The sequence below is a fragment of the Aegilops tauschii genome, chromosome 7 (assembly GCF_002575655.3).
Source record: "Aegilops tauschii subsp. strangulata cultivar AL8/78 chromosome 7, Aet v6.0, whole genome shotgun sequence".
In the NCBI taxonomy this organism is placed as follows: domain Eukaryota; kingdom Viridiplantae; phylum Streptophyta; class Magnoliopsida; order Poales; family Poaceae; genus Aegilops; species Aegilops tauschii.
In genome coordinates, this window is record NC_053041.3 from 44,326,391 (window position 1) to 44,351,283 (window position 24,893).

General features: G+C 42.3%; 1 protein-coding gene and 2 pseudogenes across 1 annotated transcript; all 3 read left to right on the top strand.

The window, feature by feature from the left end:
• Positions 1–686: 686 nt before the first annotated feature.
• Positions 687–1,997, top strand: LOC141026736 (probable indole-3-pyruvate monooxygenase YUCCA11). Its single transcript, XM_073503583.1, has 4 exons — positions 687–956; positions 1,278–1,511; positions 1,599–1,670; positions 1,818–1,997. Exons 1-4 carry the CDS (start codon positions 687–689, stop codon positions 1,995–1,997), a joined length of 756 nt encoding a protein of 251 aa, XP_073359684.1.
• Positions 1,998–18,136: 16,139 nt separating this feature from the next.
• Positions 18,137–20,170, top strand: LOC141027644 (probable receptor-like serine/threonine-protein kinase At4g34500; annotated as a pseudogene).
• A 1,847-nt stretch (positions 20,171–22,017) lies between these two features.
• On the top strand, positions 22,018–24,165 carry LOC141026737 (probable indole-3-pyruvate monooxygenase YUCCA11; annotated as a pseudogene).
• Positions 24,166–24,893: the final 728 nt, after the last annotated feature.

Consider the following 24,893-nt stretch of genomic DNA (forward strand, 5'->3'; position numbering starts at 1 on the left):
TTCTAAAGAGATTTTAGTCTAAACATATCCAAAGCCGGTTGATAAGTTTCCAGAAAAACAATCGATCAAGAGTGCGTTTCCTGCCTATTTTGTATCCTCTATAATGTATCAGGACATGCTTTCACACCAATGGTTCAATATTTAGACGGAATACTAGTACACACCAGGATAAGGCGTCAATAAATCTTTACCTTTTTCATTCCTCATTCTAAATAGATTGATACATGAAACATACCAGTATATATATGCCCATATATGCATCCAAAGATTCATCGAGCAAACAAGCAAACACTCCAGCCTACCATTGCACCCATCCCACAACCTTGTCAACTCTTCTCTTTGAAATGGATAATGTGGTAGTGTTGATTGTCGGCACTGGGCCAGCAGGCCTTGCAACAGCAGCATGACTTAGCCAATTCTCAATTCCCTATCTCATTGTCGAGCGTGAAAGTTGCAGCGCGTCGCTTTGGTCCAACCGCGCCTACGATCGCCTCAAGCTGCATCTTCCAAAGGAGTTCTGTGAGTTGCCACACATGTCATACCCACTAGATGCTCCAACATACATACCAAAAACCTTGTTTGTGAAGTACTTGGATGACTATGTAGAGCGTTTCAATATTCAACCCAAGTATCTCACTAGTGTGGAGTCATCCACATTTGACGATGACAAAAAATGTTGGTCCATCATGGCACATGACATGGCAAAGAGCACAATAGTCAGGTTCACAGCAAAGTTTCTTGTTGTGGCAAGTGGTGAGAATAGTGCAGAGAATATTCCAATGATCCCCGGACTGCAAAGTTTTCCGGGTGATGTCGTCCACTCCTCAAGCTACAAGTCAGGCAAGAGCTACTCTGGCATGAATGTATTGGTCATTGGATCTGGCAACCCTGGAATGGAATTTGCTTATGACCTTGCGGCCTATGGTGCCAATACTTCAGTCATTATACGAAGCCCGGTATGTACACGCACTATATATTATTTTTTGACCTGGAAACACTAGGGAATCCCCCACCCCCACCCTATGGGCACTATATATTTTCTGTGGGTACATGGCAATTTCTTATTATAACCACCACTAGATGGATGCAATTTTTCAGAGTTATTACTAGAAATTATGTCATGGTATAAAGCGATAGATTGTTTTATAACATGCACAAACAACTAAGCAATTAGACGAACTACACCGAAAAATTAACTCTTGAAAGAAGATGATTCTATGAAATTTTATTCGATGATGCAGGCTTCAAAAGAGATGTGACATGTTTTGTGGTTGCAGATTCATGTAATGACAAAGGAACTAATCCGGTTGGGGATGACACTTGCTCGCCGCCTTCCACTGAATCTAGTGGATAAGCTCCTTGTGATGGCGGTGAATTTAATATTTGGAAACCTATCGAGGTATGGCATCAGAAGGCCAAAAATGGATCCAATGATCCTCAAGTCAAAAACCGGCCGATCCGCTGTTATTGATGTTGGCACTGTTGGGTTAATCAAAAAAGGTATCATCAAAGTAAGTATATCCTTAACATGACATAAATTTCATAACATATGTTGTCTTTATATGGCAAGTTATCAATATTCTATTTATCTCCTACAGGTACAGGGGAGCATTAGTAAGATCATGGGCGATATAGTTGAATTTCAATGCAGTAAAAAGATATCATTTGACGTGATTGTGTTTGCAACTGGATACAAAAGCACAGCAAATATATGACTCAAGGTAACAACATCGATGTTTGAATATGTCTGAGTTTGTTTTCTTGGTGCAACAATTGTTAAATGTGCTAACAAGCTCTATGTTATTTTTTTATCCCAGAATGGCGAGAGCATGTTAAATGGCAATGGACTGCCCATCAAAGAATATCCGAATCATTGGAAAGGCGAAAATGGGCTCTACTGTGCTGGGTTAGGAAGGAGAGGATTGGCTGGTATTGCAGCAGATGCCAAGAATATCGCCAATGGCATCAAATCAGTGATAGGCGCTATGTCCAGCTAAATTATCAAATAGTGAATGCGTCTTCGACAACGCGATGCCTTCCATCACTAGGCTCCTCAACAAGAGCAAGGATGAGATCCAATGATGGGGTAAGGCAGGGGCACAAGGACCGCGGGTTGTTCTTCACCAATCCTCGGATGTCCACTGAGTTGTATGATGTACTATAAAATTAACCTCCTAGGAGGACTATAACTTCCCCCCATCCTTTCAATGCAATGAAACGCATAGGTCATTTGTGTTTTCTCGATTTGTTTTTTTATCTTTTACAAGTAGTTTACCAGTGCTAGACGGTTGATTTTTTGAAAAATCTATCCACGGCCACCTGTCTATCTATCTTCATCTATATTTGATAGAACCAGATTTTTGTTTATTTCAAGGTTCATATGTGCCAGGGAGTAAGCATTAATTTTATAATATAATCAAGGGATTTATACTCACATGGTGAAAAGAGCTTTGTAATTTTTATTGAACGGTTACCTACAGTATTTTATTTACTTGAATTTACACATGCAAAAGTCGTCCCCTTGAACATGATGTTCAACAACAAGGGACTAACTGCCTGCGAAAAAAAAACAAGGGACTAAGTGCAATTAATACAAGGACAATGCTACATCTACGTAAACTAATCTATGTACTTTACGTAATGTGCAACATAGACACTCTGGATTGGATATAGGAGGATTGTGGGGCCACCTCCCTCAAAATCAGGGGGGAGAGAATCATTGTTAGAAAGTCTACGTTATACACCCCTCGTATAAAGGGTAGTATAGACTTTTGCCTAATCACCGTATATGTTGTACAAGGCTAATTTAGAAACGGACACAGAACTGCCCCCTCCCCCCCTGCGGCCTTGGCTTGGCCCACCCCTCACGGTCTTTGCGTACAGGGCTAGTTTAGAAACGGGCGCACAACTCCCCGGCCCCCTCCCACCAACGGGCCAAACCCTATTCGGCGCCTTTAGCGCCCGAATATGGCATTTCTGCAAACGGGCGCATACCCCTCTCTGCGCACTGGGCCGGCCCATTTCTGCCCTTTTTTTTGTTCTAAACTGCAAAAAACTGTGGGCTGTTGACACTCGAACTCACATTAGTGAACCTTTTTCACATTAGTGAACTTTTTTACCGAAATTGGTGAACCTTTTTATAAACCTGAGAACCTTTTTTCAAAATTTGGTGAACTCTTTTCAAATTTGTGAACCTTTTGTGAAAACTAGTGAACCTTTTTCACATTAGTGAACTTTTTTACCGAAATTGGTGAACTTTTTATAAACCTGAGAACCTTTTTTCAAAATTTGGTGAACTCTTTTCAAATTTGTGAACTTTTTTTATCTAAATTGGTGATTTTTCTAAAATCAATGAACTTTTCTCAAATCCATGAACTTTTTTTTTCAAAATTTGGTGAACTCTTTTAAAATTTGTGAACTTTTTTTATCATAATCGATGAACCTTTTTAAAATCCATTAACTTTTCTCAAATCCGTGAGCTTTTTTCAAAATTCAGAGAACTATTTTCAAATTTGTGAACTTTTTTTAAGAAAATTGATGAACTTTTTTCGATTTTATGAATTTGTTTTGAGAAAATCCAAGAACTGCTTTTAAAATAGATGAACTTCTTAAGAATTCGTGAAATCTTTTTTCATATTGACGAGTTTTTCCCCAAATAATTTATACTGGGACCGGAAAAATGGTCAAATAGCGTGTTTTTCAATTGATGACATCAAAGCGATGGTGGTGCAGTGGTTAGTCGCTCGTGTATTTAGAGTTGGCATGCTGGTTCATTTTTGCTAGACGCCAGCGATGCTGGGCCGGCCCATGCTGCCTTCGAGCGCCAGCTAGCCTAAGCGGCGCTGATGGCGCCGAAGAGGACCTCTCCACCAATGGCCTGTGCTTGGCCCATTCATATTTTCTTTTGTTTTTCCAAACTTCAAAAATGGGCAAGAGTAGGTTACAATCCCTCAACCTAACGGATCAAGTCAACTAGGACAACCAACTCGGCCACAACAACTTACGTGCCAATAAACTGTTTTTCCTCTTTTTTGTTATGCGTCAACTATGTAACACTACAACGAAGGCTCTAATTATATTTTTTGTGTTTTCTTTTGCCAGTTTTTCTACAGTTTTTTATTTTCCTTTTTCCTGTTTTCTTTCTTAAAAGCATGAACCTTTTTCAATTTTCTAGAACTTTTTTCAAATCTGTGGTTTTTTTCAGTTTTTTGCAAACTGTCTAGTTCACATTTTTTAAAATCCATGAATATTTTTCAGTTTTTTGCAACTTTCTTAGTGAACTTCCTTTTTAAAATCTGTGAACTTTTTTAAAATCCATGAATTCTTTTTCAAAAAATGATGAAAATTTTCCAAATCCGAGAATTATTGTTCAAAATCCGGATGCTTTTTCAAATATGTGATTTTTTTTCAAAATTGATGAACTTTTTTCAAATCCGTGAACTTTTTGGTCCAAATCGATGAACTTTTTTCAAACCAGAGAACTTCATTTCAAAACCCATGAACTTTTTTTCCAATTCGTGAAGTTTTTTCAAATCTAACAATTTTAAAAAAAAATTATGAATTTTTGTCTAAGTTTGTGAACTTTTCAAAATCATGAACAAATTTCGAAATTCATGAAATTTTCCAATTTTCTTAACAATTTTGAATTAATGCACTTTTCCCCATCCTTTCAATGCAATGAAATGCAAAGGTCTTTTGCGTTTTCTTGATTTTTTTATCTTTTTCATGTAGTTTACCAGGGCTAGTGTGCTAGACAGTTGATTCTTTGAGAAATCTATCCACTGCTTCTCGATTTTTTTTATCTTTTTCATGTAGTTTACCAGGGCTAGTGTGCTAGACGGTTGATTCTTTGAGAAATCTATCCACTGCCACCTGTCTATCTATCTTTGATAGAACTAGTTTTCTGTTTATTTCAAGGTTCATATGTGCCAGGGAGTAAGCATTACTTTTATAATATAATCAAGGGCTTTATACTCACATGGTGCAAAGAGCTTTGTAATTTTTGTTGAACAATTACCTACAGTATTTTATTTATTTGAATTTACAGATGCAAAAGTCATCCACTTGAACATGATATGTAACAACAAGGGACTAAGTGCAATTAATACAATCCCAAATCATCAACAGCAAATGGTGCAAAAGATAATCAAGTCAAAGTAGTTCATTTCTTCATGTCAAACACACACGAGTAATTGCAGTAGCTTCCAAGTTTTTATTTATTACTCCAAACATTTGCTTGATATGTACGTGATTCAGCACCCATCTTCAAGCCAAGCCAGGATAGATGCTTTATACCCGTTCCATATTAATTAGTGAAAAAAATCTAGTTTAATCTACCACTGAGCACAAACGTAATTTCCTTCGCAGAACCACCTTCAGCAGTTGCTTCGCCACTTCCGTCAGAGTTTAGACATCCTCTGGTGTTCTTCCCTTTCTGTAGAGGCAAGGAGAATGAAGTGTACCTCTGTTTGCGCTTTGTTATTAGTCAGACTAATATTATAGGCATGGCATTCAGATTTCATCCATAGGCATGGCATCCAGATTTCGTCGATTATAGCTACCATTTATCAATGTGCAAATGGAATTGCTAGAACTAGTCAATGTTGGAAATTCATTCTCAGAATCGATCACATCAAATCACCCAATAAACATGCGCACATAAAACTGATAGCCAAGGGCCCGTATCGAGCCCTTTGTTTTTCTCTTTATTTCAATTTTCTGGTTTTCTCTCTACGGCTACAAAACTCACCCAACGCTGCGTACATATACACATAGCCAGGACTAACTATCCTACTCGAAGCCGACTCACCCAAGCCAACACGTACCAAAACTAGCGCATGAAACCGACTCAACCGAAACTAATTCAATTCCTATACGTACTACTTCTCAGTACTAGGACACGGCCAACTCCTGGCATACAAGCCAACGAAGACACAAAATCGGACTCTCCTAACCACCGGCTACCTTGATTACGCTTATACTAATTCTTACAAAACTCAACTAGTAAAGCTCACACACATAGAATTGTTTGGATTATTCCAACATTCACCCCTAATTCAAACATCCGAATTTTTATAGAAACGAGACACGTAGACGACACCTGTTCAACTTGTCATGTTGGCTGCCTCTGGTGACGCGACTTATCGGATCGTAACTTCTCTCTTCTTGCAACGATGGCCACCACTTCCTCACCATCTTTTTTCATGCCGACTTGTAGACTGAAATCAACGATTACCCGGACTACCAACGATTACCCGGAGTTCCAGCCACGCTGCCACATCTTAGCGTGTTACATGCAGACTAAACGTATAGCCTCATGCAGGAACTCAACTTAACTGATGCGCGTCCTCTTCACGTTGGTCTTCATCTTCTCGTTGACTACTTGCACACGGGGAGACACATCTATTCACCCGCCACATCTTATTTCTTTGTCGTTGGTGCCACAACTTACCAAACGACATCTCCTATCCAGCGGCAACACAACTCGCCATATGCGTGCAACTCATCTCCACCGTATACGAACTCGCCGTTACTCCTTGATCACGAATGGAAATGCAAGGCACAAATTCATTTTTCCGCCTGCTCTCGCTCGCAATTCTCCTTCGCCAGTGACGCATATCAACTGTAACAGAAGACTCACACACCTGAACTCTTGGACGCACCTTATAAGAACTCATGTGCACACCTAGACGACAGCTTGCAACTTCGCCATCTCCATCTTGCACCCTCCAACAATGATCTCGATGATTTCCTCGATGTCGCAACTTTGGCACCTCCATAACCATCAACGATCACCAACGCGTTGCTGACGACAGCCCTGTCGCCCTCCTCCAGGTAGTTTCGTCGAACGACGATCACCTCGTCACCTTGCTTGCGACAGCGTCCACGCCGCCGTTTCGTCGTCGCTCCGCCGAACGACTATCTCTTATCCTCCACGTCGCTACACCAATGACTGTATCGCCCGCTCCTCGTCGCTGCACCACCCAGCAACTATATCGCCCGCCCCGAGGTGCTTGTCGGGTCACCACCCCGTGGCAAGTGCAGCTTCACCGCGACCTTGCTCTAGATACCAAATGTTGGAAATTCACCCTTAGGATCGGTCACATCAAATCACACGATGAACACGCACACACAAAACTGATAGCCAAGGGCCCGTATCGAGCCCTTTGTTTTTCTCTTTATTTCTATTTTCTAGTTTTCTCTCCACGGTTACAAAACTCACCCAACGCTGCGTATATATACACATAGCCAGGACCAACTATCCTACTCGAAGCTGACTCACCCAAGCCAACACGTACCAAAGCCGAAACTAATCCAATTCCTATACGTACTACTTCCACTAGTAGAAAAAGAGGCTTCCATACGCCCCCATTAGTCCCCAAAATAATCGAACCGCGACAAAAGGGGTCTTTAGTTGCGGTTCGGGAGGAGACCCGCGACCAACTATCTGGGACCCGCGACCAACTATCTGGGCCTAGCGCGCTCGGTCGACAGCTGGCGGACGGGAGGGGCTTTAGTCCCGGTTGGCCTGGCCAACCGGGACTAAAGGTCCCCGAAGGCCTTCAGTCGCGGTTGGCCAGGCCAACCGGGACTAAAGGCCCATCCAGCTGGCGGACGGGAGGGGCTTTAGTCCCGGTTGGCCTGGCCAACCGGGACTAAAGGTCCCCGTAGGCCTTTAGTCGCGGTTGGCGAGGCCAACCGGGACTAAAGGCCCATCCCTATATATAGGACTCAGCTCACTTCACAATTTTCAGAAGGGGGTGGTGGGTTTGCTTTTGGTTCCTCCTATGCACACAAGGTGTTCGATGAAATGCCCGAGAGCCTGAAACAAACATGATATGAAGTGTCCGAGCCACACTTGAGCTTTCTCATTTATTTTTCCTCCGCGATCGCGGTTAGCAACTTGAACCTTTCATGTGTCATTGATAAAATATGCATGTGTGTAGTTCATTGTTTAATTTGTATTATTTCTAGCTAGTTAGTTTAACAAATGCATGATGGTTAATTATATACTTTATATAATAATAATGCAGATGAATCGGCAATGGATGTACGGTCCCCGACTCTCCGGCGAGTTCACTACGGGTTTGAAAGATTTCCTCGTAGTGGCAAATGCGAACAAGCAGCGAGGTTTTATTATCTGTCCATGTGCTGTCTGTAAGAATCAGAAGGGTTACTCCTCCTCAAGAGAGGTTCACATGCACCTGCTTCGGCGCGGTTTCATGCGAAGCTATAATTGTTGGACCAAGCATGGAGAAAGAGGGGTTAGAATGGAAGAAGATGAAGAAGGGGATGATATCGATGACAACTATCATGATCATTTCGGTGATACTTTCATGGAGGATGATGCTGAAGGTGGGGAAGGGTTAGGTGAAGGTGAAGAAGAGGCACATGATGAGCCCGCTGATGATCTTGGTCGGACCATTGCTGATGCACGGAGACGCTGCGAAACTGACAAGGATAGGGAGAATTTGGATCGCATGTTAGAGGATCACAAAAAGTCGTTGTATCCAGGATGCGATAATAGTCTGAAAAAGCTGGGCTGCACACTGGATTTGCTAAAATGGAAGGCACAGGAAGGTGTAGGTGACTCATCATTTGAAAATTTGCTGAAAATGTTGAAGAATATGTTTCCGAAGAATAACGAGTTGCCCGCCAGTACGTACGAAGCAAAGAAGGTTGTCTGCCCTCTAGGTTTAGAGGCTCTGAAGATACATGCATGCATTAACGACTGCATCCTCTACCGCGGTGAATACGAGAATTTGAATGAATGCCCTGTATGCACTGCATTGCGTTATAAGATCAGAGGCGATGACCCTGGTGACGATGTTGAGGGCGAGAAACCCAGGAAGAGGGTTCCCGCCAAGGTGATGTGGTATGCTCCTATAATACCACGGTTGAAACGTCTGTTCATGAACAAAAAGCATGCCAAGTCGTTGCGATGGCACAAAGAGGACCGTAAGTCCGACGGGGAGTTGAGAAACCCCGCTGATGGAACGCAATGGAGAAAGATCGACAGAGTGTTCAAAGATTTTGCAGCTGACGCAAGGAACATAAGATTTGGTCTAAGTACTGATGGCATGAATCCTTTTGGCGAGCAGAGCTCCAGCCATTGCACCTGGCCCGTGACTCTATGCATCTACAACCTTCCTCCTTGGTTGTGCATGAAGCAGAAGTTCATTATGATGCCAGTGCTCATCCAAGGTCCAAAGCAACCCGGGAACGACATCGATGTGTACCTAAGGCCATTAGTTGATGAACTTTTACAGTTGTGGGCCAGACCTGGTGTACGTGTCTGGGATGAGCACAAAGGAGAGGAATTTGACCTACGAGCGTTGCTTTTTGTAACCATCAACGAGTGGCCTGCTCTTAGTAACCTTTCGGGACAGACAAATAAGGGATACAATGCATGCACGCACTGCTTACATGAGACTGAAAGTGTACGTTTGGTTAATTGTAAGAAGAACGTGTACCTGGGTCATCGTCGATTTCTTCCCCGAAATCATAACGTAAGAAAGAAAGGCAAGCATTTCAACGGCAAGGCAGATCACCGGCCGAAGCCTGCGGAACGTACTGGTGCTGAGATATTTGATATGGTCAAGGATTTGAAAGTCATCTTTGGAAAGGGTCCTGGCGGACAATCAGTTCCGCGGGGAGTTGACGGGCACGCACCCATGTGGAAGAAGAAATCTATATTTTGGGAGCTAGAATATTGGAAAGTCCTAGATGTCCGCTCTGCAATCGACGTGATGCATGTTACGAAGAATATTTGCGTGAACCTGCTAAGCTTCTTGGGCGTGTATGGGAAGACAAATGATACAAAGGAAGCACAGCAGGACCAGCAACTTTTGAAAGACCCAGATGACCGGCATCCGGAATGGTTTCAAGGTCGTGCCAGCTACGCTCTTACCAAAGAAGAGAAGGTCATTTTTTTTGAATGCCTGAGCAGTATGAAGGTCCCGTCTGGCTTCTCGTCGAATATAAAGGGAATAATAAACATGGCGGAGAAAAAGTTCCAAAACCTGAAGTCTCACGACTGCCACGTGATTATGACGCAATTGCTTCCGATTGCTTTGAGGGGGCTCCTACCGGAAAATGTTCGAGTAGCCATTGTGAAGCTATGTGCATTCCTCAATGCAATCTCTCAGAAGGTAATCAATCCAGAAGATCTACCACGGTTACAGAACGATGTGGTCCAATGCCTTGTCAGTTTCGAGTTGGTGTTCCCACCATCCTTCTTCGATATTATGACGCACCTCCTGCTCCACCTAGTCGAAGAGATTTCCATTCTCGGTCCTGTATTTCTACACAATATGTTCCCCTTTGAGAGGTTCATGGGAGTATTAAAGAAATATGTTCGTAACCGTGCTAGGCCAGAAGGAAGCATCGTCAAGGGCTATGGAAATGAGGAGGTAATTGAGTTCTGTATTGACTATGTTCCTGACCTTAAGCCGATTGGTATTCCTCAATCACGGCACGAGGGGAGACTAAGTGGAAAAGGCAAGATCGGAAGGAAATCCACGATATGTATGGACGGTCATTCTATGACTGAAGCACACCACATAGTTCTGCAAAATTCCAGCTTTGTGGCTCCGTACTTCGAGCAACACAAGAATATTTTACGCTCGGACAACCCGGGGAAGCCTGAATCCTGGATTAGAAAGGCCCACATGGAAACTTTCGGCAGTTGGTTGCGAAAACATTTAATGAATGACAATGATGTTGGAGATCAGCTGTACATGTTGGCCAAGAAACCATCTTCGACTATAACGATTTTCCAAGGGTACGAGATAAATGGGAATACATTTTACACCATCGCCCAAGATAAAAAGAGCACCAACCAAAACAGTGGTGTCCGCTTTGATGCAGCAACTGAGAATGGGCGAAAGGTCACATATTATGGTTACATAGAGGAGATATGGGAACTTGACTATGGACCCTCCTTTAAGGTCCCTTTGTTCCGGTGCAAATGGTTCAAGCTAACAGGAGGTGGGGTAAAGGTGGACGAGCAATACGGAATGACAATGGTGGATTTCAACAATCTTGGTTACCTTGACGAACCATTCGTCCTTGCCAAAGATGTCGCTCAGGTTTTTTATTTGAAGGACATGAGTAGCAAACCGAGGAAACGGAAAGATAAGAAACGAACAGTACATCATGCGATGATCCAAAGCGCCACATTGTTCTTTCAGGGAAAAGAAACATCGTGGGAGTGGAGGACAAGACAGACATGTCAGAAGATTATAATATGTTTGGTGAAATTCCGCCCTTCAAAGTGAACACTGACCCAAGCATTAAGTTAAATGATGAGGATGCTCCATGGATACGGCACAATCGTAAGCAAGCAGGGACACAAGGGAAGAATTGATGTGTAATAATTTATTGTACCAAACTTTGTATTTGGTCGATGAACTGAATGATGTATCAAACCTTTTGTCAAACCTTCAAGGGATCGATGAACTGAATTTTTTGATATATTATTTGTATTTTTAAGATTTTAAAATGAATTAGTTTTATTTTTCTGATTTTTTTATATATAATTGTATTTTTAAGATTTTAAAATGAATTAGAAACAAAATAATATAAACTTTAGTAAAATATATAAGTACAAACAAAATAAAATAAATTTTAATAACATAAATAAAATTTATGACACTAAAATTATCAAAGTATTTTCTGTTCAAAACATTATAAGCAACCTCTAGTATTTTTGAAACTAAAATTATATAAAATTGATTCAACTAAAAATATCGAAGTATTTTCTGTTCAAAATCATTGAAAGCTAAAAGAATTTTCATAAAGAACTTTTTTTCTTAGAAACTTTAATAGCAAAAATAATTATCATAAAGTAAAATAAATAAGTAATTAGAAACAAAATAAAATAAAATAAATAAGTTTTTTGTTGTAAGTAGAAACAAAACAAAATAAATAAAGCAAAAAAGAAAACAAAAAACAGGCAAAAAATAAAAAATATGCCACCTACTGGGCCACCACGGCCTGAATACGACTAGTAACCCATCGATGGGCCAGGATTCAGGCCCGCAGAAGGCCCAGTAGGCTCATCAGGCATAGCAGTCACAATTAGGCCCGTAAGCCTGCAATGGAGAGGAGCTCAAGAGGGGAGCGGCAGTGGGGCTTATAAACCACTGCGCGCCCCTCTCAACTAGCGAGGTGGGACTAAACTAACGAGGGGAGCGGCAGTGGTAGCAGCACAATGCCTTTAGTCGCGGTTGGGGAGGCGGACCGCGACTAAAGGGTACCCTTTAGTCGCGGTTGTTGTCCCCAACCGCGACTAAAGGGTCTTTGTGCGCGGGAACGAAAGCGGCGCCAAAACCCTTTAGTCCCGGTTGGGGAGGAGGACCGCGACTAAAGGTCGCGGTTGGTGTGGCCAACCGCGACTAAAGGGTACCTTTAGTCGCGGTCCGCCTCCCCAACCGGGACTAAAGGTACGTCTATATATACTGCACTTAGCAGTTTCCGCCACTTCCCATTCTCCTCTCTCGACGCCGAAGGCCTGCCCCGACGCCGATCGCCGCCCGACGCCCTGCCCCGACGCCGAAGCCCTGCCCCGACGCCGACGCCGACGCCGAAGCCCTGCGCGCCGCCGCCCCCGTCCCCAGTGAGCGCCGCCGCCGCCCGTGCCCTGCCCTTAGCGCTCCGCCGCCGCCGCAGCGTGCCCGTGGCCCTTGCCCGCCGCCCGCCGCCCGACGCCCTGCCGCCCGCCGCCCGCCGTCCGCTGCCCCTGCCTGCCATCCTCCGCGCGCCGGCAGAAGAAGAAGAAGGAAGAAGAAAAAGGAAGAAGAAGAAGAAAGAAAAAGGAAAAAGGAAGAAGAAGAAAGAAGGAAGAAGAAAACAAAAGAAAAACAGAAGAAAAACAAGAAAAAGGAAGAAAAAAGGAAAAAGGAAGAAAACAAAAGAAAACAAAAGAAAAAGGAAGAAGAAAGCAAAAAAGAAAACAAAAGAAAACACAAGAAAAACAAACAGAAGAAAAAAAAACAGAAGAAAAAAGGAAAAAGGAAAAAAGGAAACAAAAGAAAACACAAGAAAAACAAACAGAAGAAAAAAACTGAAGAAAAAAGGAAAAAGGAAAAAGGAAGAAAAAACAGAAGAAAAACAAAAGAAAACAGAAGAAAAAAAGAAGAAAGAAAAAGGAAGAAGAAAAAAATGAAAACCAAATGAAAACCAAAAGAAAGAAGAAAGAAAAAGGAAGAAGAAAAAAAATGAAAACACAATGAAAGAAGAAAGAAAAAGGAAGAAGAAAAAAAGAAGAAGAAAGGAAGAAGAAAGGAAGAAGAAGAAAGAAAGAAGAAAGAAAAAGGAAGAAGAAAAAAGGAAGAAGAAAAAAAGAAGAAAGAAAAAGGAAGAAGAAAAAAGGAAGAAGAAAGAAAAAGGAAGAAGAAAAAAAAGAAAACAAAACAAAAGAAACCAAATGAAAACCAAAAAGAAAGAAGAAAGAAAACCAAATGAAAACCAAAAGAAAGAAGAAAAAAAAAGGAAGAAGAAAAAAAGAAAGAAGGAAGAAAGAAGAAAAAGGAAGAAGAAAAAAAGGAAGAAGAAAAAAAGAAAGAAGAAAGAAAGAAGAAAGAAAAAGGAAGAAGAAAAAAAGAAGAAAGAAAAAGGAAGAAGAAAAAAATGAAAACCAAAAGAAAGAAGAAAGAAAAAGGAAGAAGAAAAAAAGAAGAAGAAAGGAAGAAGAAAGGAAGAAGAAAGAAAGAAAGAAGAAAGAAAAAGGAAGAAGAAGAAAGAAAGAAGAAAGAGGAAGAAGAAAGGAAGAAGAAGAAAAAAAGAAGAAAAAAGGAAGAAGAAAGAACCAAATGAAAACCAAAAAGAAAAACAAAGAAAACAAAACAAAATACTTGGCAGTGCTCAATAATCTTATTTTTTAATTCCTCCTCCTGTATGTCCCCTTAATCTTATTTTTTAATTCCTTTATACTTAAAGAATTTTTACTACATGCAGGAGTGACATATGGCGGACGATAGAGCCGAGCCGCTTAGGGATCCGGAGGCTGAACGTTATCTAATGGGCATCATCAACAACGAGATTCCTTATGTGCGAGGCTCAGAATATGAGCAAGAAGAGGATGTAGTCTCTTCTTTTCTGAACCTTGAAGGTGGAACAGAGATTGTCGATGATCAAGAAGGTGAAGGAACGGACATTGTCGACGGAGGTCAACCGTCAACAAACGACGATCTCGAATTGCAAGTAGCAACCACCTCCGGCGAGGTATATATATACATTGAGCCTCTCGTGATACAAACTTACTGAAATGTGAATACATATGTATTAACGCGCGCGACTCTCTTTCTTTTTTTAGCCCTCCGGATCGAGTACGACAAAGCATGGCAAATCCAAGGAGATGAAAACAGGAGAAACATATGCCATTGAGTTTGTCAGTGAAACTGGCAAGCCCCTACAGCACACCTCAAAGTTTATCAACCAATGCGGAGTCGTTGTTAGAGACAACGTCCCGATCACCGTCCAGTAATGGAAGGAGCCAAAGAAGGCACGTATTGGTTTCAGTTTTGTCGACAAGAGAACGAAAAAGGATTGCTGGAGAAAGCTTATGGAACATTTCATTCTACCTCCGGAATACAACAAAGTCGATGAATTCGGTAACGAGGTTCCGGGTGGACGTCAGAGGAGGAGGCTAGTTAAAGAGTTCGCTCTTCAGAAGATGGGCGAAGCATTCCGGAACTTCAAGAAAAATTTAACCTGTGACTATGTCAACAAGGGCAAGACTCCGGATTTCAATGGACAACATGAGAAACTGAAAGATGATTGGCCAGAATTTGTGAGGCAAAAGCAATCGGAGCATTTCAAGGAAATATCGAAAAAAATAAGGATAATGCGAGTAAGAAAAAGTTCCATCATATTATGGGGCCAGGAGGATACCGCCTTTCGGAGCCTAGGTGGCAGAAGATGGAGGAGGACCTGAGGGTGCGAGGAATCCCTCTAGGTACAGAGGGATGGGACCCAAGGGCCAAAAGCTGGTGGTACGGGCATGGGGGATCGCTAGACCCGGAGACCGGGGTGTGTGTTCACCGGCAGAGACAGTTTGCTCCCACCCAAGCCCTTATTGACGCAATGACCCAAGCTCAAGTGGGCTTGATCAAGTTCAACAGAGAGAAAGACGCACTGACAACAGCCCTCGGGAATGATGAACACGGAGGACGTGTACGAGGCAAAGGCAAAGTTCCGTGGAAAGTAGGGTTTTCCCAGGACAATGACCCGTACTGTTACAGAAGCCGTAAGAGAAAGACGGACTGGGATGCAGATCTTATGACGAAGTTTGCATCGGAACTCCATGAGTTGAAGCAGACCGTGCATGAACTAGTAAAAGAAAAATCGGCTGCAGGGCCGCATGAAGATCATGAAGCGGATCGCGGAAGCCAGCAGCGGAGAAGCAGCGTGGCTTCCACGGATGCCCCGCCTGGTGCTAGTGCACCGATGATCGAGATTCGTGCACCGGAGCCTCACTACCCCGTGGATGATGTAAAGGAGATGAAAGAATGTGATCTGCATTATCCCGTGGGGAACGTTTCCACGAAGGTAGCTAGCGGCAGTGCTTTACCCTGTACACCTGGAGCACTCCACCACAACAACCCCATTGCATATGGCTATGCTCGTGTCACGGTGGAAGACATAGTCCAAGGGTTTGAGGACCTGGAGATTGACAAACCTACACCCGAAGGGGAGAGAAGACTTGGAGATGTCAAGCGCCAGTTCATTCTATGGAAAAAGAAGTACATAGTGTTTCCAGGCGAGGCGCCAAGGCTAGCAAGTCCACCCCCCTCCGATGGTGGTGGTGGTGGTGGCGGTGGTGGCGGTGGTGGTGGTCGTGGTGGTTCACCTACACCTCCTTCACGCCATTCGACGCCGTCCCCCGATCCACAACCTTCGGCGGGTACGACGCCCCCCAATCCTCCTCCGGCGGGTACGACGCCCCCCAATCCACCTCCGGCGAAGAAGCAGAAGCAGGCGGACAGCAAGGAAACCCGCTCCTGGACTATTAACCCGGACCCTTATGTACCTAAGACCACAAGGGTACCGGAGCCATCACTGAAGCCTCTCCTCCCAAGGCCTGGGGAACTTAGTGAAGCTGAAACCAAATTGGCCGCGTCTGCTGATGATGAGAAATGGAAGGCAGATATGAAGGCGATAAAAGAGCCTGAGCCCAAGCAAGTATTCACTGAGAAGCAAAAGAAGTGGGCTAAGGATTTTTTGACGACACCATCCCAAGCCGAGCTGAATATGCCTGGCGACTATGGACATGAACTTCGTAGGCAAGCAAAAATATTGAAGGAGGAGAAAGAAGAAAGTAAAAAAAGCGGGAAACAAGTTGACCAGCTCGGGATGCAGAAGAAACAATCGATCCCCCCGCTCATAGTGAAAGCCGGTCCGGAAGAGGACCCCGAGATCATAGCAGCTGCGGCAGCACTTGGATTGACTGTAGCGAGTGCCATGAAACAAGCGTCCGAGATGGGTTTGACTCTTCGTGCCTTCTTAGGCCTTGAGGATGCGCCAGTATGTGAGATAGCATTACAATATGTGCGGAATGGGCCTCTCGTCGAGCCTGCGCGGGAGAAGAGTCTACCGCCACAAATGTGAAATCTGCTACGTTGGTACAAGCAATTCATAACATGGGCCGACAAAGAATATATTTATGCGGATGTTACAGAGGAGCATCACACCAAACGGTACTCTGTACAAGTTCATATGAGTGAATTGTTCCAGCTGTTCAATCTGCGCGACCTCGACAAATCTATGCTGAGTTGCTACGTTCTGTAAGTGATTTATTTCTACCTCATCTCGTTCTTCATTGCCTACACTATATATATATATATATATATATATATATATATATATATATTGTCCTAACTATATTGTTGCGTACGCTATTATGCAGATTGAAGATTTGGGAATGCAAAATAAGAAATATTCATGATGTTGGGTTCATTGACCCACATATCGTTAATGGACATGTGTTACAATATCACCCCGAAGACGTGGAGAAAGACTTGTACAAGTTTCTGAGAAAGCATCAACTCAAAAGTCATATTCTATTTCCTTACCATTTTGGGTGAGTGTTTCTCTCTTGTGCCCATTCTCTTTTGTTTACTCCATGCATGGTATGTCTAATCGATGAGTTATGCATGACTGTGCATGTAACGTGTCCGCAGGTTCCACTGGATTCTGCTAAATATTGAACTTCACACCTCCAGAGTTCTAATCATGGACTCTATGGATTCGGATCCAAAGCGTTGGGCCGACATGAGAAAAATGCTGCAAAAGTAATTATTTTCAATCATTTGAGCTCTATATCGATCGGTCTCTTTCGTTCATTTCCTAATATCAAGTAACTAATAACTCCCTTGTTTATTTAATTTTCTTTGCCCTGTAGGGTTTGGAGATGGTTCTCAGAAGAAATTGTCGGTGAATTCAAACATGAGCTAGATTTCAGAAGGTTAGTTAATGTGGATAAGCAGCCACCGGGGACCAATCTATGTGGATACTATGTTTGTGAGAACATCCGGAGACTATCCTCTGAGCGGAAGGCATCGGATAGCGTGCGGAACGCGATGGATAACTTGCGGAGGAGGCTTAATCCAGAAGCTCGCTTCCGACCAATTCAAGATGAATTAGCAGGATTTTTCTTCAGGGAAGTCATCAATCCTAAAGGAGAACACTATACCGAGGACGCAGACATTTATATGCATACCCGAGATTGAAACTTGTTCGAAGTTGTATATGGTCCTCCATCCTAATTGTGTATGGAAACTTGTTCGAAGTTGTATATGGTCACCCGAGATTGAATATATATTATATATTCCTCTTGAATTCTTCTTGTTTGAAATTTCATATGCATGTATATAGTATCGTAGAATATGTGTACTGAAACTTCATCAAAATTAAAACAAAACACAAAATAAAATATAAAAGAAATAAAATACTACAAATTAGAAAGAAAGCAGGTTTAGGGGGGCTAAAACCCTAAACCTGCGGACGAGGCCTTTAGTCCCGGTTAGCCACGAGAACCGGGACTAAAGGTCCTCCGCCCCGACGGACCCCTGGCGGCCACGTGGACGGGCCTTTAGTCCCGGTCAGCCACGAGAACCGGGACTAAAGCCTTTAGTCGCGGTTCGTAAGTGGCGCGACTAAAGGGGGTCTTTAGTCGCGCATATTTAGTCCCGGTTGCACAGCCGGGACTAAAGGCTGTTGTGAACCGGGACTAAAGGGCTTTTTTCTACCAGTGTTCTCAGTAACTCCTGGCATACAAGCCAACGAGACACCAAATCGGACTCTCCTAATCACCGGCTACCTTGATTACGCTTATACTAATTCTTACGAAACTCAACTAGTAAAGCTCACACACATATAATTGTTCGGATTATTCAAACATAGTCGGCGATGAGCGCCGCAAGAGGAGCCTAAATGGCTCACAAACAACAAAAAAGTATGAAAATTTATTTATTTCTATTATTACCCACTAGTCTGTTTATGCCTATATTCGTAGCCTGGCTGTCCGGCAGCAGTACAGATTATATAGTAATAGCGCACTTACCGGAGTGGTCACTGACAGACGCCTCCCACCCCTCCGCCACGCAAGCGACACCGGCCCCAGGAAATGCCTCTGCCTGCGCGCCATCTCCATCTCCATCCTCGTACTCACCAGCTGACATCAGAGCAGCTTCAACGCGCCGACCCTAATGGACACGCGCTTTGTCCGCTTTTTGTCTGTTTGGGTCGGGTCGTCCGCCCCCCTTTTTGTTTGGGACAGCCGTGCGCCCAACCGGCCGACCCAATTCACATCCGCGCAGAAAACCATGCAAAATGAACTGCGCACCAACAAAAATAGCAACTTCTGATCGTCTTAACTGAAGGAATACCCTGAACTCTTTGAGAAGGCACAAAACTTCTTCAGATTCACCGATCTTTGTTGTGGCTTTCAAATTTACCCCCCAAAAAAAAGCATTTTGCTTTCAAATTAGTTACTGTACGTCTTTGGTCTCAAACTAATTATGAACAGGCATCTCTCTTTATCTTTCAATAATTATTAATGTATATATATCTTTGCAGAAAGAGGGAGTACTATTGAATGTTAATAAATAATTCTTCTGCAGGTTGATACATCCTTCACAAGACCACTTCACGCGCTACCCGGCCGCTGAAAATGGCCGTTTCGCGCCGGCTCCGGCGCAGCAGCTGTCTTGCTGCAACGCTGCCTACTGTGCTCAATGCGCAAAGCATAGTGAACCACCTTACTGAAACTAATCAGAGAAGCATGTGGGCTAGCAGAAGGATAGTGGAGGACGAACAACTGTACATAATCCATGTTCAGGGCAATGCTGGCATCGGTCTCCCAGTTACGCTGGTCGTCAAGAAGCTCCAGAGTGTGGATGGAATAGTGGACGGTAATCTAGAGAACCGCTGCAAGTCAGAGATGATCCTATAAGCCAGCATCTGTCACGACAACATCGTCAACAGCCTACACTTCATCCAGAAGACGCGATGATGCTCGTTCACACGTACGAGGTGAATGGCAGCCTTGACCACTGGCTGCACTAGCGGAGGAGGGCGAACCACCGCTCAGCTGGCCGCAGAGGAAGGCCATCGCCATTGGCGTGGCCCAAGGGCTCTGCCACTTACACCATGGATGCAATAGACCGATTGTCCACCACAACATCACCTCTAATAACATCTTGCTTGATCAGGAGTTGAATGCCAAGATCGCCAGTTTTGGTGCTGCACAGATGAACATGGCCGGGCTCAACCAACCATTGCCTATCGCGGGGTTTGTATTTGGTAGCTTTGGATATACAGCTCCAGGTATGGTGAGCGATCTATGCTTGCAATGAAATTCCGTCTTATAACTAGCATGATCATTTACTAAATAGCCATATAATTGGTTATTTGTAGAATATGGGAGGGCACTTGCTTTTATCCGTGCACGATGTGGTTGCAATGCTTGAAAACAGGAAGTTTTCATAATGCTATTGAAACGGTGTTTGTTCTGTTTCTGTCTGCTTCGCACATGCCTATATGACGTAACACTTCTGTTGAATCTTTAATGATGTTAGTATTTGGAGTGATTGCTAATTTGGAAGTTGCAAAATGAACTTTCTTGTTACAGAATATTGAGTTAATTAGGCAGCACAGCATTCTCATGTTTCTGACATCGAAATCTTGAATTCTTAGGAAGTATCCCCTCTAGATGTTTGCAGGAGAGCCAAATTATGTTCTTCTTGGGCACCCAATGGAAAGGAACAATGAAGAGCACACCTATTCTGCTGAAATGGATAATCACTATATATATATATATATATATATATATATATATACATATATATATATATATATACATATATATATATATATATATATATATATATATATATACACACATCACTAGTTAGTTTGTACGGTGACTATATGAAAGATGTTGTCAGATGTGTCTGCCTGGATTTAAATAGTTTATCAGGGTATCTTGTATCTTCGATACATCACTAGTGAGGGTGTTGTCGAACTGAAGGGCGAAGGGCATGTGAACTTTCTTGTTACAGAATATTGAGTTAATTAGGCAGCACAGCATTCTCATGTTTCTGACATCGAAATCTTGAATTCTTAGGAAGTATCCCCTCTAGATGTTTGCAGGAGAGCCAAATTATGTTCTTCTTGGGCACCCAATGGAAAGGAACAATGAAGAGCACACCTATTCTGCTGAAATGGATAATCACTAACTGGTAGGCTGTAGTGATGTATATATATATATATATATATATATATATATATATATATATATATATATATATATATATACACATCACTAGTTAGTTTGTACGGTGACTATATGAAAGATGTTGTCAGATGTGTCTGCCTGGATTTAAATAGTTTATCAGGGTATCTTGTATCTTCGATACATCACTAGTGAGGGTGTTGTCGAACTGAAGGGCGAAGGGCATGTGAGCTTATTTGAGAAGCATGACATCGTAATGCTTCTCGCATCCAATATAAGCTGACCATGCCAAGCAAGAAATATCAGCCAAAATGAAGTCCATGAGAAAACAAAGTGGGTCTCAACTGCTCTAGCTTTCAAGAATGAGTTCTTCGTAGGATGGGGTAGCACATCCAAAATTATGTTAGTCTTTGGAGTGCTTGCTCCTTGGAAACTTGCAAAGGGAACTTTCTTGTTAGGGAATATTGAGTGAAGTAGGTAATATAACATTCTGATGTTTCTGACAGCAAAGCCCTTGCTGTTCTGTACTGCACATCGTGGATTCTTAGGAAGTATTCCTTGCAGGGATATTTGCAGGAGAACAAATTTATGATCTTTCTGTGCGGGGACCTAATGAAAACAATCAGATGACACAACTATTTTATCGTTTGAAACTTATAAATGTATCTAACAGATACTCATTGTAAATTGCAATGCTGTTGTATTGTGATTACATGAAAGCCAATGTTGCCCGTTTCCTGTGTGAATTTAAAGAATTTGTCTGTTGCTTCAGTTCCCAACCTTTTGTGTTTCACAAATTCTTATCAGGGTATCTTATTTCTTTCAGATACGTCACCAGTGATGTTCTCGAAGTGAAGGGCAAAGTGCCATGTGAGGTCAGCTCCTGATGAACTGACATTGACTGAACTTATGTTCAGTGGTACTTTGAAAGATGCTACTGTAGAGCAGATGGTGGCTCTGCTTTCTTTCCTTGTTTGGCGAGAAAAGCTTCAGGATGCCCCAAAGCCACGGTAGGAGCAAGAGACAACTCAAATGGTTGCTTGAATGCAAGGTACCTAATATACTACTCCCTCCGTTCCATAATTCTTGTCGTGGTTGGAGGAAGTAGTAAACAACCTATTGCTGATGTCACAACAATATATTAGCTCCACAACTGATCCTAATACCAGAACCTATTGTTATGGCCTTGCCCATGACAGATTCAGATCTACGTGATGAAATTGCAATGTCCTAACATTTCCCCATGTACAGGTTTACAACCTTCTTATTACTTGGCTCGTACTATTCTTGTTCATGTAAGGATATGACAGAAACAAGGGTGCTCTACTGCAATTTTTGTTTTAAGTTGTTGCTGCCTGGATGGCTATGTCTTGAGAAATACATCAGTTTAAACTGAATATGTGGAATGCCGTCAGTACCAGCTGAATGTGTCAAACTGATGTGGTTACAAATTAATCAGTGTGCAAAGCCAGTTGATAAGTTTCCAAAAAAACCAATCGATCAAGAGTGCGTTTCCTGCCTATTCTGTATCCCCTATAATGTATCAGGACATGCTTTCACACAAACGTTTCAATATTTAGATGGAATACTAGTACACACCAGGATAAGGTGTCAATAAATCTTTACCTTTTTCATTCCTAGTTCTAAATAGATTGACACATGAAGCATACCAGTATATATATGCCCACATATGCATCAAAGATTCATCAAGAAAACAAGCAAACACTCCAGCCTACAATTGCAACCATCCCACAACTCTGTCAACTCTTCTCTTTGAAATGGAGAATGTTGTTGTGTTGATTGTTGGCGCTGGGCCAGCAGGCCTTGCAACAGCAGCATGCCTTAGCCAATTCTCAATTCCCTATCTCATTGTCGAGCGTGAAAGTTGCAGCGCGTCGCTTTGGCGCAGCCGCGCCTACGATCGCCTCAACATGCATCTTGCAAAGGAGTTCTGTGAGTTGCCACACATGTCATACCCACTAAATGCGCCAACATACATACCAAAAACCTTATTTGTGAAGTACTTGGATGATTGTGTTGAGCGTTTCAACATTCAACCCAAGTATCTCACTAGTTTGGAGTCATCCACATTTGACAATGGCGAAAATGTTGGTCCATCGCGGCACATGACATGGCAAAGAGCACAATAGTCAGGTTCACAGAAAAGTTTCTTGTTGTGGCAAGTGGTGAGAATAGTGCAGAGAATATTCCAATGATCCCCGGACTGCAAAGTTTCCCGGGTGATGTCATCCACTCCTCAAGCTACAAGTCAGAAAAGAGCTACTCTGGCATGAATGTATTGGTCGTTGGATCTGGCAACTCTGGAATGGAATTTGCTTATGACCTTGCGGCCCATGGTGCCAATACTTCAATCATTATACGAAGCCCGGTATGTACACACATTATATATATTTTTTGGCCTGGAAACACTAGGGGATCCCCCCACCCCCACCGTATGGGCAGTATATATTTTCAGTGGGTACATAGCAATTTCTTATTATAGTCTCCACTAGAAGGATGCAATTATTCAGAGTTATTAATAGAAAGTATTTCATGGTATAGAGTGATAGACTGTTTTATAACATGCACAAACAACTAAACAATTAGACGAACACCGAAAAAATAACTCTTGAAAGAATATGATTCAATGAAATTTTACTTTATGATGCAGGACTTCAAAAGAGATGTGACATGTTTTGTTGTTGCAGATTCATGTAATGACAAAGGAATTAATCCGGTTGGGGATGACACTTGCTCGCCGTCTTCCATTGAATTTAGTGGATAACCTCCTTGTGATGGCGGCGAATTTAATATTTGGAGACCTATCAAGGTATCACATTAGAAGGCCAAAAATGGGTCCAATGATCCTCAAGTCAGAAACCGGCCGATCCGCTGTTATTGATGTTGGCACTGTTGGGTTAATCAAAAAAGGTATCATCAAAGTAAGTATATCCTTGACATGACATAAGTTTCATAACAGATGTTGTCTTCATATGCCAAGTTATCAATATTATATTCATCTCCTATAGATACAAGGGAGCATTAGTAAGATCATGAGCTATATAGTTGAATTTTGGTGCAGTAAAAAAATATCATTTGACGCGATTGTGTTTGCAACTGGATACAAAAGCACAACAAATATATGGCTCAAGGTAACAACATCGATGTTTGAATATGTCTGAGTTTGTTTTCTTGGTGCAACAATTGTTAAATCTGCTAACAAGCTCCATGTTGTTTTTTTATCCCAGAATGGTGAGAACATGTTAAATGGCAATGGACTGCCCATCAAAGAATATCCGAGTCATTGGAAAGGTGAAAATGGGGTCTACTGTGCTGGGTTAGGAAGGAGAGGATTGGCTGGTATTGCAGCAGATGCCAAGAATATCGCCAATGACATCAAATCAATGATAGGCGTTATGTCCAGCTAAATTATCAAATCAGTGAATGTGTCTTCTACAACGCGATGCCTTCTATTGCTAGGCTCCTCAACAAGATCAAGGATGAGATCCGATGCAGGGCTAGGGCAGGGGCACAAGGCCCGTGGGTTGTTCTGCACCAATCCTGGGATGTCTACTGAGTTGTATGATGTACTATAAAATTAACCTCCTAGGAGGGCTGTAACTTTTCCCCATCCTTTCAATGCAATGAAACACAAAGGTCTTTTGCGTTTTCTCGATTTTTTTATCTTTTACATGTAGTTTACCAGGGCTAGTGTGCTAGACGGTTGATTCTTTGAGAAATCTATCCACCGCCACATGTCTATCTTTGATAGAACTAAATTTTTGTTTATTTCAAGGTTCATATGTGCCAGGGAGTAAGCATTACTTTTATAATATAATCAAGGGCTTTATACTCACATGGTGCAAAGAGCATTGTAATTTTTGTTGAATTGTTACCTACAGTATTTTATTTACTTGAATCTACATATGCAAAAGTCATCCGCTTGAACATGATGTTTAACAACAAGGGATTAAGTGCAATTAATACAATCCCAAATCATGAACATCAAATGGTGCAAAAGATTATCAAGTCAAAGTTGTTCATTGTTTCACGTCAGATACACACGAGTAATTGTAGTAGCTTCCAAGTTTTTATTTATTAATTGCCAAATGAAAATCAAATTGATGATTTCTAGAAATATGATGGTAATTGAAAT